The sequence below is a fragment of the Chaetodon auriga genome, chromosome 24, assembly GCF_051107435.1.
Source record: "Chaetodon auriga isolate fChaAug3 chromosome 24, fChaAug3.hap1, whole genome shotgun sequence".
Taxonomy (NCBI): domain Eukaryota; kingdom Metazoa; phylum Chordata; class Actinopteri; order Chaetodontiformes; family Chaetodontidae; genus Chaetodon; species Chaetodon auriga.
The window spans coordinates 18,185,296-18,201,952 of record NC_135097.1 but is presented as its reverse complement, the minus strand read 5'-3'; the positions used below and the strand labels follow the sequence as shown (position 1 = coordinate 18,201,952).

The following is a 16,657-nucleotide window of genomic DNA, read 5'->3' as shown; positions in this document are numbered from 1 at the left end:
TCTGACTTCAGTGGTACGGCTGCTCACATTAACGCTCTTCTCTTAGCTTATGTGAGGCTTCATAATATCTGTACAACGTGACATGACAGATGGAGCCTTGGTGACTGATCTGATTTTCCCTACCTGACCTCCATGTTTCTGTTGCAAGCTGGAAAAAGAGTCACAGTAATAAATATTAAGGGAATCTATGTTTCATTTTTAATGAACTGTTAAAACTATCCCCACCCCACGCACCCGTCGCATAGCTAACTGATTTAGCTTGTGCACACTGGTGAAAAAATAATCAAGATAAAACTGTTACTTTCTTACACAAAAATCAGTTTTCTGGTTGCTTAGACATTCCACTTCACCTCTGAGCTCAAAGGGAAATGGGAGTGTTGGCATCACCACAGCTGTTTTCTGATTTAAGTGTCAAGTGTAACTAATAAAGTGGCCACTGATATGTGAAATTAGGCTTTTCACTTAACTCTATGATTTTCATCATATATAATGCTTTTGAACTAAAAGCACACAAACAACATTTATCAATAAATGAAAAATGGATTTGTACTTTTTATTAATATTGTCATGAATACCATATCGAACATTTCTTTTAATCAAAAGGGAATGAGGACTCTTACAATAAGAGTCTACATAGTTATACATTATTTACATGCAAGCTACATATAGTAGCTCTAGTATATGGCAGCATCTACATACCAAAGAATTCATTCTAAAAATAGAGATACAAGTCAATCTAAAAGTTAAGTTTTCAAAAACTTGGGTAGAAATGTAAACATTCATGCATTACTTTAATAGAACTGCTCTCCCTTTTTCAAAAATAAGTCTGTATCAGGTGCAGTTCAGTTAGTAATGGAATGCTTCAAAGTTAAGAACTGTTTGAATAATCTACCACATTCAATATTCACAGTTCTGTAAGTTGAAAATTAAAGTTTCCTTTAGGTCCATAGCAGCTCTATTACCAAAGAGAAGACTAGATTGGAAAAAGAAAAAAAAAAAAATGACGGTACTGTTTGATACAACCAAGATAAAAAAAAAAACAAAACACAGATTTGTTATTTTTAATGAATGACCTAATTACCCACAGGTAAAGATATCTGAAAAAGTTTCAAATCAGGATGGAAGCTTTGGAGATTTAATCCGAAACTGACACTGATACATTCCCTTTACTGGTGGTAAAAACAAACAGGTAATTAAAAAACATGCCTGGAAGCCCTTTTGTCAAGTTTTCTTGGTGGAAAACATAACTTGCAAGCCAATCTGCGGTTTGTAATTAAAAAAACTAAATTGAAATGTAGAATTTCATATTATATCCCATTCACTTGATGAAAAGCCTAAAAACAACATAACTCTTAACCTTCAGCAAAGTGACAATAACTACACAAGATGACTCAGATGCTTGACATAACAACCCATCCAAACATTTCAATCAAAAGGTCAAATCTAAAACTAGCTATAGCAAATAAAACTCATACAGGCAGCAAAAATAGTGTTACCGTTCTGCTCAGATTCAAAATTCCAGTGATCTGGTGTGACTGAGGACACTACACCTATTGAATATAGGAACCAGGCTGGCTCTACATTGTAAGCAACCATAAATCATAGAAGCCAGTGTGTATTCTGTTAATTTCCTGTGGATGCAGTGCTGATTGTCCAACAGGTGTTTTCCATGTCATCCAACAGGATTTCGTCAGTTCAAAATAAAATATAAAAATATACAACAGTACCAAACCAAAGCCAAGGCACAAAGAGTTCATTTTAAAAATAGCTCTGTCATTCAAGTTTTGCATTTCCTTCCCGTTTTCCCCACTGGCACCTAGCTGTTTTCCAGCTCCACTCACACATCAGGACAGCAATAACCAACAACTAGAGCACATCAGCTCAGGAGATTCGTTTGTCACCAGCTGAAAGTTTGCTATCCATCAACCAGGTTGCCAGGTCATTTACCTCTGCTGTGGTTGTAAACCTCATAGACTGGTTCCATGGTCCAACAGTGGAAGACTAAACCCATTAACTGGACCAGTCCCCCAGCAATAACTGAGTATGGTGGAACTGTCGTGAGTGCCAGTGTCACAAGTGTTTAGGGTTGTATTAAAGAGTCTTTTGAGTTACTATGGATAGCTTCTAAAGATATAAAAAGACAAAAGTAACATTTCATAATATGTACACAATAAACAAACATTCCCCTTGTCTTCACATTCTTCATGGAGAGAAGTCTACTGGAGGGTGGTGAGCAGGAAGAGTCTCAGCTGTGTACATGGTGGTGGGTGTGTGTTATTTAATATCTGAACTGATGAGGCACCAAGGAGGTAGAAAAACAGCGTTTCAATTATATAAAAATGTAGTTCACATTTCTGTCTGTAATTACAAACACATCTGGAACTGTGAGACTACTGTAGGAGAAAAAAGTGTTTTCCTTCACATGTTGTGTCTTTATGCTTTGACAGTCAAAAGTCCCCCACATCTGACTCCACCTCCTGTCCCAACAGCTGTGTGTCATGAGCATTTCTGGTCCTCCCACTCCGCTCACCGTCCACCTCCATGATTCCTACTTCAGTTCTAGATGTGTGTGAGTGGGACTGTTCCAGTGAGGTAGTGCTGCTGGACACTGGTATAGCCCCTCTGGGCTGTCGTGGGGTCGCTGGCATCCCCTCCCGGTCCCGGAATGTACATGCTGATCATGTCCCTGAGGTCACCCTGCAAAGGCCCCCGGTGGTGGTTTGGCGTTCCTGTTGGAGGCGAGTGGGACACTGGTTCCGCCTTCACCATGGACATGGTGACAGGGCTAGGCTGCTGGGGACTGCTGGTATATGACATAGGACTGTGGAGGGTAAAAGACAATCCAAGTTAGACACCATCTGAGATTTTAAAATATTAATAAATACATCTGGTTAAAGGGAGAGATCATGCTACACATTTACATGTAGTAATCAGAGTTAAGACAACTTTAGATATATTTGATAGAAAGATGCACTGCTGCACTAATGATTTTTCTTTTTTGCCGGTTGCAGTTCATTCTTGCAATTTCAAGCCCCTGTGCTTTAACATGTCTATGGGCACTCACAAAAAAGAAAAAAGCACAAATTAAGCTGTTGTAACAGGGTTTCTTTAAGTGGTTTACCCAAATTAGGAAAACACTCTCTCATTCACGTGATTTTTAATAATTAGATTACAGAAAAAAGAACAAATGCAGAGAGAGACAACATGCCATGTGCAATGCTCTGTTTCATGCTAACACCAATGTGATATGTAGGTGTAAATGATAACAATCCAAGACATTTCCAATGGAAAAAATCTAAACCAATTTCAAAGGTTATTTCCAACTTTTAATGCCTGATTTTCCAAATGTCCTCTTATCCAAGTAGGAGAACTGGAAAATGTGGACCAAAAATTTTAATTATAAAGAAGACAACCACTGTCTGAATCAGCAGCATTACAACTAATGAACTGAGACTGAGGGTCATTCTGTTTTGCTTATACTTGACTTCAGGAACAAACCGAAAACACTGACTTTAAAGGCATTTGCCAAAACAATAGAGTCAAATACACCAACTTGTATCTTCTGTAGTGTCACTTGAATGGCACACATGATGTTTATGGCATAAATACTGTAGAGGTAAAACATTTTCCACTAATGGAATTAGGTATCTTTTTAACCAATCTGCTGGCTTCTCCATTCCAAAAGACAATGAGCTGGTGTACACCTATGTTAAAACCACATCAGATTACTAAATACTCCAATATGGGGGATTCTGTTCTGGGGAACAGGGTATTTGGCTGCTCTACTACCACCACAATACCGACCTGTCAGGACACTCAAAAACACATGGAAATATAATACATGAACATGCTTCAAAAAGTAACAGAGCCTTAGAACATGTCAGGTACACCCTCATGGAGTATAATGCATCCCTCATGTAGCCAACACTAAGGAGGCCCAGTGAAAGAATATGACTTAATAACACCCAAATGACTGAGGAGACAGAGTGGAATGCACTGAGAAGTCTTGGAGATGTGTTCTGAAGGGTCACTGCAGAGACACCTGCCAGCAGACAACATATCATCTCTGTGCAAAACCTTTACACCATGAGCTTTCGAGTCAGTCAGGTCTATTTTGGCATTACATCACAACAGAAATTTCCAATACAATGAAAAATGTTAAAATACCAATTTTATTTGCTATTTGCTGTATTTTTTAGCCAAATTACCTGAAACATATGATCCATAAAGACTTGTGAGTATCAGTTGACAAGTGGTCCTGTCCAGTCTTGTTCTTATTTTAAACTTTTTGAAAACATTGTCTTTATTATTTATTATCCATATTGGCAATAGTATTTTTATAAGCTGTAAATGTTGTACATATACATACATCCATGCAGCATTTCTCAAGTGCAATTCAGCATAGGCATTAGTAGTTTTTTCATAAGAATATTGGCAATAGTATTTTTGTGGGCAATTGTCTTTATCCTGCATCTTCCTTATCTTGACCCTTCTATGCCTTCTGTTTTTGCTGTTTAATACTTTGCTGGCTGTAACAACTTAATTTCCCTGACATGAGATCAGTAAAGTTTTATCTTATGGGCACGTACAAGTTCCAAACCTCCAAAGTGACTCAAACTTTTAAACATCTAAAACTGACGAATGAGTAACTGATAAACATTTAAACATCTTTCAGGGAATCTTGAAATGATTCACCTGCTGGAGAAAAACATTTTTAAGAACAAAGATGTTGTCTAAATTGTTAAAGTTGTTGAACTGCAGCTGAGTCATCACGACAAAAACATCAAATGATTCTACACTGGAATAAACTTCAACAGCATCCATCCTCACACCTGAACATATATCAAAGTACTTAGTCTTTGTAGTTTTAGGGACATGAGGCCTTAGGAGGCAAGACCCAGAAGTGGAACAGGGGACAATGCTTTAGCAGGAATAGGGGATTGTGGGTAGAGGACCACACACAGAGCAGTCCTGCCTGCCATCAAGTTATACTAATCAGCATTCCAAGCAGGACGCAGCTCAGAGAAGAGTGTCACATGCATAACAAGTGGACGACAGACTAAAGCCTGTTGTTTCATCATATACAGTGTTCCTTTGACTCAATGGGACTGAATGTACATCAACAACTTTACCTGATTAAAGTCTCATTTTTAAGTTAACTATGTCAGTTTTACATAAGGTGGAGTCTGTAAGATAAGAATTTCAGAAGTATTGGTGTATTTTAAGACCACCAATTCACAAACTGAATAAAAACTGAAAAGCAATTCTGTGAATGTGCATCAAAGAGTTAAATAGAAGTGTAATTATGGCTTATTTCAATCAGCAAGGTCTGCAGGTGGAAAGTAGTAAGACTGTTTTTACATGTACCCACTAATTATCAAGGAAGGCTAAAACTTAACAGAATATATATAAGAATGCATTAGTTAAACACCTTGGTCTGAATTTACTTTTTTGTGCATTTGATCATTGTGCTCGCTCTACCTATTATCTGAAGATGTCTCTCTTTCACTGTCATTTTTAAGCTCATACTATTTTATCCCTTTTTTGGACAGCCATTATCACATCACAAGACAAACTGACAGTTTGTTCAGTATCTCGAAAAGTTCATAAATTTTGTTAAACTCTGAGTGCATAACAAATAAAGCCAGACTGTGTCTGATATAAGTGAAGTGGTTAATAGAGAAAGTTGTACACCTTATACGACGTGTTTCTGTTGGGGGTTCATTTTATTAAACGTGTACGTCTTGTGATACTATCAGATATTGCTTTTGGTGGTAACAGAAAAATGACCCAGCCGTTGAAGCACTTCAAATTAAATATATCAAAATCACAATTTATTCAAAATTCATTTTGATTTCAGTGGGGCAGATTTTGGATGGCATAAAAAAAAAGTAAGTTTTCTGCTTGTTGAGGTTGTTTTAACAAGCGGCACCTTTTCACCGCGCTTTCGTTCAAAAAGTGGCATGACTAAACAGGCTTTCAAAATAAGCAGATTTTATGAAGAAAAGCCCTTAAATTGGGTTTGGATTCAATGTAACACACCTGCCAGAGAACCTTAAGGAGGTGGAACCCAAACACACACAGCTCACCTGTACGAGCTAGCTCCGTTCATGTACGTCTGTGCTGCCGTCATGGTAGGTGGGTACTGGAGAGCTGACAGGTCATACCGATGTAGCTGCTGGGTATAGCCGAGCGCCTCGCCCTGCATGCCCGCGTACCCTCCGGTGGGCCCCCAGCCGTAGCTTTCCATCCTCGGACTACCACCTTGGCCTTGCGCTGCCGCCGCCAACAGATTCCCTGCGGACAGCGGGTACTTCCCAACCTGAGTGTCCTTTTTCAGCAGGGGCTTTGTCTTGCGGCGTGGTTTGTACTTGTAGTCGGGATACTCCTTCATGTGAACTGCCCGCAGCCGTTTGGCTTCGTCGATGAAGGGCCGCTTCTCGGCGTCGGTCAGAAGTTTCCACTCAGCTCCCAGCCGCTTACTGATCTCGGAGTTGTGCATTTTGGGGTTTTCTTGAGCCATTTTACGCCTCTGTCCCCTGGACCAGACCATGAAAGCGTTCATGGGTCGCTTGACTTTGTCCATGGGATCGCCTCCAGGTGCACATGCCGTTTTGGAGCTCGGGTGAGAGTTACCATTACTGCCCATGTTCCCGGTCATGTTGCCGGTGACCGGTGACATTCCTTGGGAGGTCTGATGAGAAGGGGGCTGGCCGGTCGGTTTCAGTTCGTGTTCCATCATGCTGTACATGTTGGACGGATGTAATAAACTGAAGATGAGTTACAGAATAGTTGAAACGCTGAAGCACACGGCAGCCTTTGTCGCCGTCCACCTGGCGACTTGTGGCCAGGTTTCCCTGCAGGGTTAACCGGGAGCGCCGGGTGATCCAAATTAAGTAATTACTCACGACACACACGGGAAACAAAACAGACCGCAACAGACGACAAGTTATTTCTATTTTTCTTAAATTCTAAATCTGTCTGTGACACTCATTACTTTGATACTAACATACACTGAATATATTAAAAATGCAGCAGCTGCCTGTCCTCACTCAGTAGAAACAGAAAGCCACCTGTTGTCAGACTTCCAGCTCACACACTGAACTCATCTGCCTGTTAACTCCAAAAGTTCTTCTGTTCTCGTGTAGTCAGTCGGGTGTGGACCAATAGGAGAGCGAAAAGCTTCAGTCTGTGTTCGTGCATTTGCAAGTGAAAAGGCTCCGACTGTGCGCGAGACACTTGTTGACTACGGAGGTGGAGAGACGGGATGCATTCCAGGAAGACAAGTATGCACATATCTTGTTATCAGTTACTTTAAATTATACTGATCAGATACTGATCAGGGGCTTTAGCAAAATTCTCCACAAAGAGAGCATGTACAACCCCCCCCGACACACACACACACACACACACACACGCGCGCGCGCGCTCACTTTCACACATACATAATCCCCCCGTCTCACACACACAAGGACTTCATTCTCTAAACCTTAAACCAATATGAACTGCCTGTATCTGTCTTTTTAAAACCAACTGTTTACAAATATGTTTTTGTACTGTATGAGACGTACAAAGCACAAGCACAGACAACAAAATATGATAATATACAGTACTGTGCAAAGGTTTTAGGCAGGTGTGAAAAAATGCTGTAAACTAAGAATGCTTTCAAAAATAGAAATAATAATTGTTTATTTTGTTTTATTTCTCAATTTGCAAAATGCAAAGTAAGCACACAAAAGAAAAATCGAAAACAAATCAGTATTTGGGGTTACTACCCTTTGCCTTCAAACCAGCATCAGATCTTATAGGTACATTTGCACAAAGTCAGGGATTTTGTAGGATTATAGTCAGGTGTATGATCAACATACAGTCATTAACTGAAACAGACACAGCTGTGTAGGAGGCTTAAAACTGGATGAGGAACAGTCAAACTCTGACACCAAGGTGAGGTTGTGGAAGACCGTTTCATGTCACAGTTCATACACCATGGCAAGACTGAGCAGAGCAACAAGACACAAGGTAGTTATACTGCATCAGCAAGGTCTCTTCCAGAAAAGATTTCAAAACAGACTGGGTGTCAATATGTGCTGTTCAGGCTCTTTTGAAGAAGCACAAAGAATGGGGAAACATTGAGGATTGTAGACGCAGTGGTCAGCCAAGGAAACTTAGTGCAGCAGATGAAAAACACATCAAGCTTATTTCCCTTTGAAATTGGAAGATGTCCGGCAGTGCCATCAGCTCAGAAGACAGTGGGACTCAGGTACACCCATCAGCTGTCCGGAGAAGTCTGACCAGAAGTGGTCTTCATGGAAGAGTTGCAGCCAAAAAGCCATACCTCTGACATGGAAACAAGGCCAAGCAACTCAACTATGCATGACAACATAGGAACTGCTGTTGACATATTTGGCTGTAACAGAAGGCAGTTTGTTCACCAAAGGGCTGGAGAGTGTCTGCAGGCCACAGTGAAGCATGGTGGTGGTGGGGGCTGCATTTCTGCAAATGGAGTTGGGGATTTGGTTAGGATTAATGGTGTCCTCAGTGCTGAGAAATACAGGCAGATACTTATCCATCATGCAATACCATCAGGGAGGCATATGATTGCAGCAGGACAATGACCCCAAACACGCAACCAATGTCATTAAGAACTATCTTCAGTGCAAAGAAGAACAAAATGTCCTGGAAGTGATGGTATGGCCCCCACAGAACTCTGATCTTAACATCATGGAGTCTGTCTGGGATTACATGAAGAGACAGAAGAGTTTGAGGAAGCCTACATCCACAGAAGATCTGTAGTCAGTTCTCCAAGATGTTTGGAACAACCTACCAGCCGAGTTCCTTCAAAAACTGTGTGCAAGTGTACCTAGAAGAATTGATGCTGTTTTGAAGGCAAAGGGTGGTCACACCAAATATTGATTCATTTAGATTTCTCCTCTGTTCATTCACTGCATTTTGTTAATTGATGAAAATAAACTATTAACACTTCCATTTTTGAAAGCATTCTTAGTTTACAGCATTTTTTCACACCTGCCTAAAACCTTGCACAGTACGGTATATAGGCCACTTTAACAGAATATTTTAAAAGTAAAACAAATGTAAAAATATATCATTTCTTTTATTAATATCACATTGCAACTTGCAAAAACGCAACATTAATATCAAGTATCAATATCAAAACTTTTATTTACTCCACTGTTTTAAATTTTCCTCCACTATTAACAGAGTAAGCTAGTGTAATGCAATCAAAAAGCACAATGTTATTATTTGTCTAGCAAAATACAAAAGAAATGCTTGTTGTGTATTCTTTAAAGCCAAGCTTTTGAGAAGCCTGGCCCTCACAGATGACTGTGCTGAAGACATGTCCCTATCATGGGTATTGATTCAGTTGCAATGAAACACAGAATTACTTTAGAGCTGCTGGAGAATGAGGAAGATCATTGTTTGTGTGTCTAAACCGGCCTTTTCCTTTGCTGCCCCCCAGTCTTTGTTAACGTAGTGTTCCCCAACACCACAAGGACCATATATTCCAGTATTCCAGTCTACTCAGAAAAAGTTGGCTTCATTGATGTATGAAATATCCACTCATCTATTTGGCATAAAGTGTACCTCATTTAGCCAATTATGTTATACCGCATAGAAAGCAGTATCACTTAGACCAGGACTTCTCAAAGTACGGACCCAAGTCCGTATCTGGACCCATCGTTAAGTCAATCCGGACCCAGCCCATATCGTCAACTGGTGGCCCTCGGGTCATATCCAGCCACCACATTGCCATCTGGCTACAGAATATTAATGAATTCAGAAAATGTATAATAACATTGCTCACCAGTGGAAGATTTCCAGTCTGTCCTTGGCAACCCCTAGCAAAAAAACAAAAAGTCCATATTTCATGATAGTTAAAGAGAAACACACAGCTTGTCTGTTAGACGCAAGAGGCGTCACTTAGGTTTATTTTCATTGGTTATTTCTCCCAAAAGAGGAGTTTTTAGTTAAAGTAAGGACTCAGGATTCATTGGTAGTGGAACTGGGTTTCATGCTGGGTACTGACTGCCTCCTTTGCAGAGGTCTTGTCTAGTTCAGTGTGAAGTTATCATTATGGATTCTCCATGTTTTTATGAGTCTCTTCATACTGTTAATTTAGGCCTAAGTAACTTTATTTATTCTCTTTAAAAGTCCAGTTCCCTCAGGAAAATTTTGGTTCTTGGACAAATGCCTTTGTGGACCCCTGCCCTGGTTTTAATGTGGCTGATTTCTGTATTGTTGACATCATTTTCATCTGCTTTGGAATACAACACATGGCCAGATGAACCTGCTTAGAGGACAAAAATGTGCTAGTGGAATCCTATTCACCTCCCATTCCTCTAACACTCTGTACAATGTGCAATATTGCCTGGCCTTAAGTTTGTCATGTGGTAATTTGGTTAAACATGTTAACTTAGAAATACACAACATGAGCACAAAACAGAAATAATGAAAGTCTCAAACTTGTTTTTAATGCAAGCTTCTCTTCAAAAAGCAAGATTACTTCATACAGTGGTGTATATTTCCAAAATTAATTTTCAACTCAATTAGTAAAAAACATTTGCAGGTGTATATTATTTATCATTGCTGAACATCCTGACAACTTGCTTTCTGATGAGATGCATTGTTCCTTCTATATCAGTCATTTTTAAGATGACTAATGTATTTATTCATTTGCTTCTTTATCAGTGGACTTTCTGTATTCTTGCTAACTTCAAAAAAGATAAAAAAAAAAAAAAAAAAAACTAATTTATTCACCTTTAAATGTTCCTTCAGTTTATTGACATGTATTTGTTAACAATGGTAAGGACTCAAAGGAATTATGAATTCCAAATTAGGAGGACATGGAAAAAAAATAAAGACACTGATCTGTGCATTGCAGAATTTAACAGATATGCTTAACAGTATTTTCTCTGAACTTTTCGATCTGATAGGTACGTTATGCAGCCTTAAAGTCATATTACATACATGAACAAACAAATCTCTGCCACTGAATCTTCGAGCTTAACTCGAAGTGTGTCATCAGCGCCATTGAGAGAAACAGTCATTTTTAGCATTGGAGCTCCTCTCTGGGCAGAAACATGCAGACAGTAGCAGACTGGGTGAGTCACCTCCACTGTGATGCAAAGGATTTATAAGGTGAATAAAAGGCTAGCTGGCACAGACAGACATGCACGTTGTGCAAAAGACAAAGTAAACTCACCGAGAAGGAGTAGGAAATAATCTATGTGGGAACCAATTACTTCTAAGATAAACTGTGTAAGTATTGTAAATAAAAATTGATTGTGGCCCATTATTTCACATTTGATATGAGCCTAAACAGCAACAACAGTGTAGAGAGAAGTGAACTATTTTTGGATTAACAAACAGTATAATCTGTCCCTCTGGTGACTGAAAACACCACTGGTAGCGTGAGTGGGCGGAATGGAGGAAGTACACTCAATTTTGGAAGTGAGGGGAGAGGCACAACAGTATTGTTGCTGAAATCACCTGCTTAGTTGGTATATGCTTACACATCAACGGAACTATTCACCTCTTAAAATGATTTCAACTAAAAGGTCCACTTAATTGCTTTTTTGGAGCTTTCAACAGTGTTGATTGAAATAATGTTCAGCATGTGCACCTGTCTCCTTCCACACAATCTATAATTACAATAAAAATTAAAATCAAGATGCCACACTGCCTCTCCTCTAATGGCTAATTGGGATGGGGGTCACATGCCCCCAAAATATGACATGTGGGCGTTTGTGCCTTCTAATAGTTGGGAATGACCTGACATGTCATCAGATCCCTAGAAAAGCTGAATTATAGTTAATTGTTCCCCTCAGTATTCAGTGTTAAACTAACTTCATAACTCACTAGCAATTACCAAAGTAAACTCCAGGTTCATGTCAATGTACACGTCAACCTGCAACACTGACCACAAGTGGCTCACAAGTGTGTGACAAAGTTTTTGGTGGCTCTCCTGCACACAGACACAGATCTCTGACACACTGCTGACCATCCACAGGTCCACACAGGTAAAACACATTCTGTTTAAATCACAACTGATGCTCATATAAACCAGTGTGTTGCTGCTCTTTTTGATGAACACATCTGGACAACAGTGTATCAAGCTGGAGGATGATCCAGTTAGTTTGTCCATGGTGCGTGGTCCTTATCACTCTGGTACTGTGTGTGTGTTTGCTATCTTACACTATTATATTGTTCTGAAAAAATCTAGTATAATAGAGTGCAATATAATAACATAACATGGGGTATACCCAGCTAACAAAAAACATTCCAATAGCATTCCTGGAACGTTCCGTACAGGTTTCTATTTGGTTACCCTCCCACAACATTCTAAGAATGTTGTGCAAATGTTTTTGGTCAATGTAACATTACCAAAATAGTTCTAATAACTACATGAAGTAATGTTTTATGGGGGGCAAATTTAGTAACCAGTTCCCCTGAGGTTCCCTGCTGGTAGCCTTTTTTGCTGGTAGTTTTTCAGTTATTCAAATGTGTTTTCATATAGTTCCATGGTTTTTCTTATTTATATTGAAACTTAGGCAAAAGTTAATTTTTAAGAAGCAAATAATACTAATATCTCCTAACAGTTAGATGGTTTAGTGTGTGTGTTTTACAAGTTTGGACCACCTCATATACAGTATAGTATTTGAGGGATGTATTTTTTTTTTTTTTTATTTCAAATTTCCAAGGTGTGTATTTCAGGAGAAAACTCATTAGTGAGACTTGCTTTAAAGACAAATCATTTACGCTTTAAAAAGGTCTTGCCTTAGTATTTTCTTAGACTATTTGCCTAATATGTCAAAGAACAAATTTAGACGCGGACTGCCTTTTGGATGATGGCTGTATCAATGTTGTTTCACTACGTATATACGAATATATAATCAGCTGAAATGTAGCTGCAGACTGACTTTTTAGATGATGGTTGAATCAGTGTTGATTGTGGTGTGAATGCTGGACTGTTGGCTGTAAAAGTTCGATAATATTAATAATGTATGAAAGGTGTGAGATATTTTAAGGTTTAAATTAAGTTTCTGGTTTAAGGTATAAATGAGCAGATAAGAAATGAAAAGAGTATGAATGGGTATGCATGAAGAAACAGAGTAAGATGGGAAATGGGGGCAAAACTGCATTGCTGGCTTAACTTTGTATGAAGATGCAACTAATGGTATATAAGGAGTTAGACAAGTGGGAAGAGGTCTAATTCTTATGTATGGGACTGAAAGGTTAAGTCAATCCTATGATGTCTGAAAGATGTAGTGTTTCGAGTTTCCATCTGAGAGCATGAATGAGCAGATATACTTAGAAATTAGAGTTGTACCTTAGTCACCTTAGTCACCTTAGACAATGGGTACCTTCATTTTTCAAATGATATCCTCCTGACTACCAGGAAAAAAAAATATTAGGGGGGGTTTGGACACTTTTTAAATACTTAAATACTATGCTAAAATACATTTAAAATAATCCAGACAATGTTTTAATGTGTTGTTACTTATATAAAATATGCCAATAACATTTCAAGCCAAAATTTGCTCAATAAAAAGTATTATGCACTTACTTTTCCTCTTCCCATAAAATGTGCTTTGCACTGATGGATGCCATTTTCCTTAACGAGAAAGAGAAGGGTACCAAAGCTCCAGCCCTTCACATTTGGTATCATTGAAAAGCCCTAAATGTCCTCTGTAGATGCCAAAAGGTGTTAATTCAGTAGTATGCAGTGGGTGGGAGATATTCAGGTTTACAAATGTCCTCCACAGAGGACAAATTCGAACTACTGGTAGTCAGGAGGATACACCAGGATCCGGTGACATCCTTTTATTTAAAAGAAAAAGTTTGACACTTTGGAAAAGACACTTATGTGCTTTCTTGCCAAGAATTAGATAACACTATCAATTCCACTTTCATGTCTGTAGAGAAAATAAGAAGCTACAGCTAGCAGCCAGTTAGCTTAGCATAACATATATACTCGAAAGAAGAGGAAACACTAGTTAAGTGCATTTCCTGTTTTATTTTGTAGTAAGTCTCCTTTATGCATTCCCATACTAATTACTTTCTGTCATTGTTCAGTTTCCTGTCAGTTTTATCATCACCTGTTCTTAATCGTCCAATCAGTCCTCCCAAGCCTTTATTATTCTCATTGTTGTTTAGTTGTATTTTCTTTTCTTTTTTTTCTTTCTTTCTTTCCGTAATTAAACGCTTACAGTTTTGGACTTGGATTTTGGTGTGATTCTTGCAACTGAGTCTGAGTTATGCTCTTTACAGTCAGACTCACAGAGAAACATTGGTATGTGTGGCAAAGACAGAATGGAGGATGTGGTAGAATATTGTAGTGTGTGTGAGCTGTTGAAGGGATTTGGATATTACATTTTAATGTTAACAGGGTGGAGCTTAAAGCAGGCACAATTTGCCATGAAGAACAAGCTGCTGCAATTCTGCTGAATACACACTTTCAATTTTCTGTAAATCAAAGGTTTGTAGCATAAGGCTTATTCAACTAACCTTCCACAAACATTCTGAGAATGTAGCCTCATGTTCGTTATATGTTGAAAAAATATTTTAACATCAAGGGAACATTAAGGAAAACGTTTAAGTAAAACTTACGGGAATAGTCAGCTAACCTTCCAAGAATTTTTAGGGAACATAACAATAATGTTATTTTTATGTCAGAAAAACTTGTGATTTTAACAACTAGAGAATGTTACGGGGAATAACGTTCAAGTGACCTTCCTAGCACATTCCACTAATCTTCCCAGAATGCACTGGGAACATAATAACGTGTGTTTTACGTTAGAAAAACGTGCCATTTTAACATCAAAAGAATGTTAAGGGGAAATGTTCAAGAAACCTTGGAATGTTCTGTGAACTTTACAATAATGTAGGTCTTGGATCAGAAAAACTTTTTAGATATTTTTAATATCTAGAGAATGTTGTGTAAGAACTAAAAATATATTCCCAGAACATTTTTGAAAGTTTTGCTAGCTTGGATGGGATTACACTTTATATTATTATCTATATTATATAAAACAGTTAGTACAATTCAAGATTAAAGCACAACAAAACAGAAAGCGGTAGTGACATACTCCAAGCATGTCACAGTAACTGAAGCATTGATCTGTCACTGGATATGTGAAGAGCTGGGAATGAAATGCACCTATGTGACAAACTGATAAATGGCAGGTGTGTAGGCTGAGAAAGGTGAAGAGCTGATTGATGGCAGGTGTGAAGGAGGAGTCGAGCCTGGAACCAGGAGGGAAGCCATACCAACACCACATACACATGCAGAGACAGGAAAAAAAGGAGACACAGTGGAAGAGGGAAACTCAGGAGGCTCTTCTCATTTCTCTATTTTGTGCTTCCTTGTCTCCTCTTTCCTGCGTCCTCCTGTCTGTGACCTGGAAATCAATGTCAGTGTGTCATCATAAATAACTTCACAATCCTAAACATTGTGAAGGCTTGTTTGACTCTGTACCAACACCGATAAAGTCAAGGCGCATCCCAAGGCCAAAAAAGCCCAGCCAACCACATCAGACCCAGGTTGTTTCAAATCCTGTGCCATTCTTCTCCTATTTCTCCCCCAATTTGGCCACCTCACCTCCTCCCATTTCAATAAAGGTCAGCACAGCTGCTCCTGTGTAGCTGCCATCTCCCACACCTGCCTTGCTGGCCAAGGAGCCTGGTTGTCCAAGTCAGACATCAACAGCGCTTTCAAAGTCCTTTCCATCCACCCCGATTAATGGTATCTTTTGGTGTCCTGCAAATTGCCAGCAAATCTTTGGGGTATGAATGAAGACCAATGCCATCTACTTGGACAACAGCACTGTCATAGCCTAATTAACAAAGGGTGGTCCACATCAGTGCGATTTGTCCCTTAGAGCTTTGTCCCTTCACATTATCATATCACATTAACATAATCAAGGTCTCCACAAGGATGAACCATGTATTATGTTAGAATGTTTCCCCTCACTTCAGTCCTGCTTGGCCACTGCATCACTACTCTGTGCTCAGGTTATCTGTCATAGAGAGCCCAGAAATCCATCTTCCCTCTGGCATTCTTCAGCTTTCTACACTGCTCAGAAATCACTGCTGCTACCTTATACTCCCAACCATCTGGAGACGCAACCATATCTGACATTTGCATCCATTCCTCCAATTCTCTTATCCACCACCTCAAGTGCATTAAGACCAACCAGCCTGGTTTACCTTAACCCTGTTTACCTCACTCACTAGATTCATTCATTAGTCCACACGAACCTGTGCCAACATAAACTTAAGACAAACCAGTCAAGCTTCCCTCCAAATCCTGTTTTTCTCAGAAATAGGCCAAGTGGCCACACGCTTCCAGTTTCACGGAATACCTGTAGATGAGGGACATGTAAGTATACAAATAATTACCCGTGTATAGATTAGCGTGAACTCTTGCATGTTGTAACGTGTGTTTTGCCATATAGCACAAACTAACACTATCCGCTTGCTTTGGGTTAGCAATCAGCATGGTCTCCATATGCAAACCCAGCGAACCAGTCAGTCAAGTGATACATACACAGAGGTTCTGCTGGGTCTAAGCTTCGTGAATTTGTGAAAATGATGCATTTGGAAGTATTTTCTAAACTGGAATATGTTAGCATAGCCC

The 16,657-nt window shown here is 39.2% G+C and overlaps 1 protein-coding gene across 1 annotated transcript; it reads right to left on the bottom strand.

The window, feature by feature from the left end:
* Positions 1-543: 543 nt before the first annotated feature.
* Positions 544-7,118, bottom strand: sox19b (SRY-box transcription factor 19b). The gene is made up of 2 exons (XM_076725493.1): positions 6,090-7,118; positions 544-2,821 (listed from the first exon to the last, which is right to left on the bottom strand). The coding sequence occupies exons 1-2, from the start codon at positions 6,749-6,751 to the stop codon at positions 2,560-2,562; spliced, it is 924 nt and encodes a 307-aa protein (XP_076581608.1). The 5' UTR covers positions 6,752-7,118; the 3' UTR covers positions 544-2,559.
* Positions 7,119-16,657: the final 9,539 nt, after the last annotated feature.

What these genes read in the sequence shown, in the direction of transcription:
- sox19b (XM_076725493.1), bottom strand. Translation starts at nt 6,751, where the DNA reads ATGTACAGCATGATGGAACACGAACTGAAACCGACCGGCCAGCCCCCT. An exon ending in AACGGAGCTAGCTCGTACAG is followed by an intron (nt 2,822 to 6,089) that starts GTGAGCTGTGTG and finishes TACCCTCCACAG; the next exon opens with TCCTATGTCATATACCAGCA.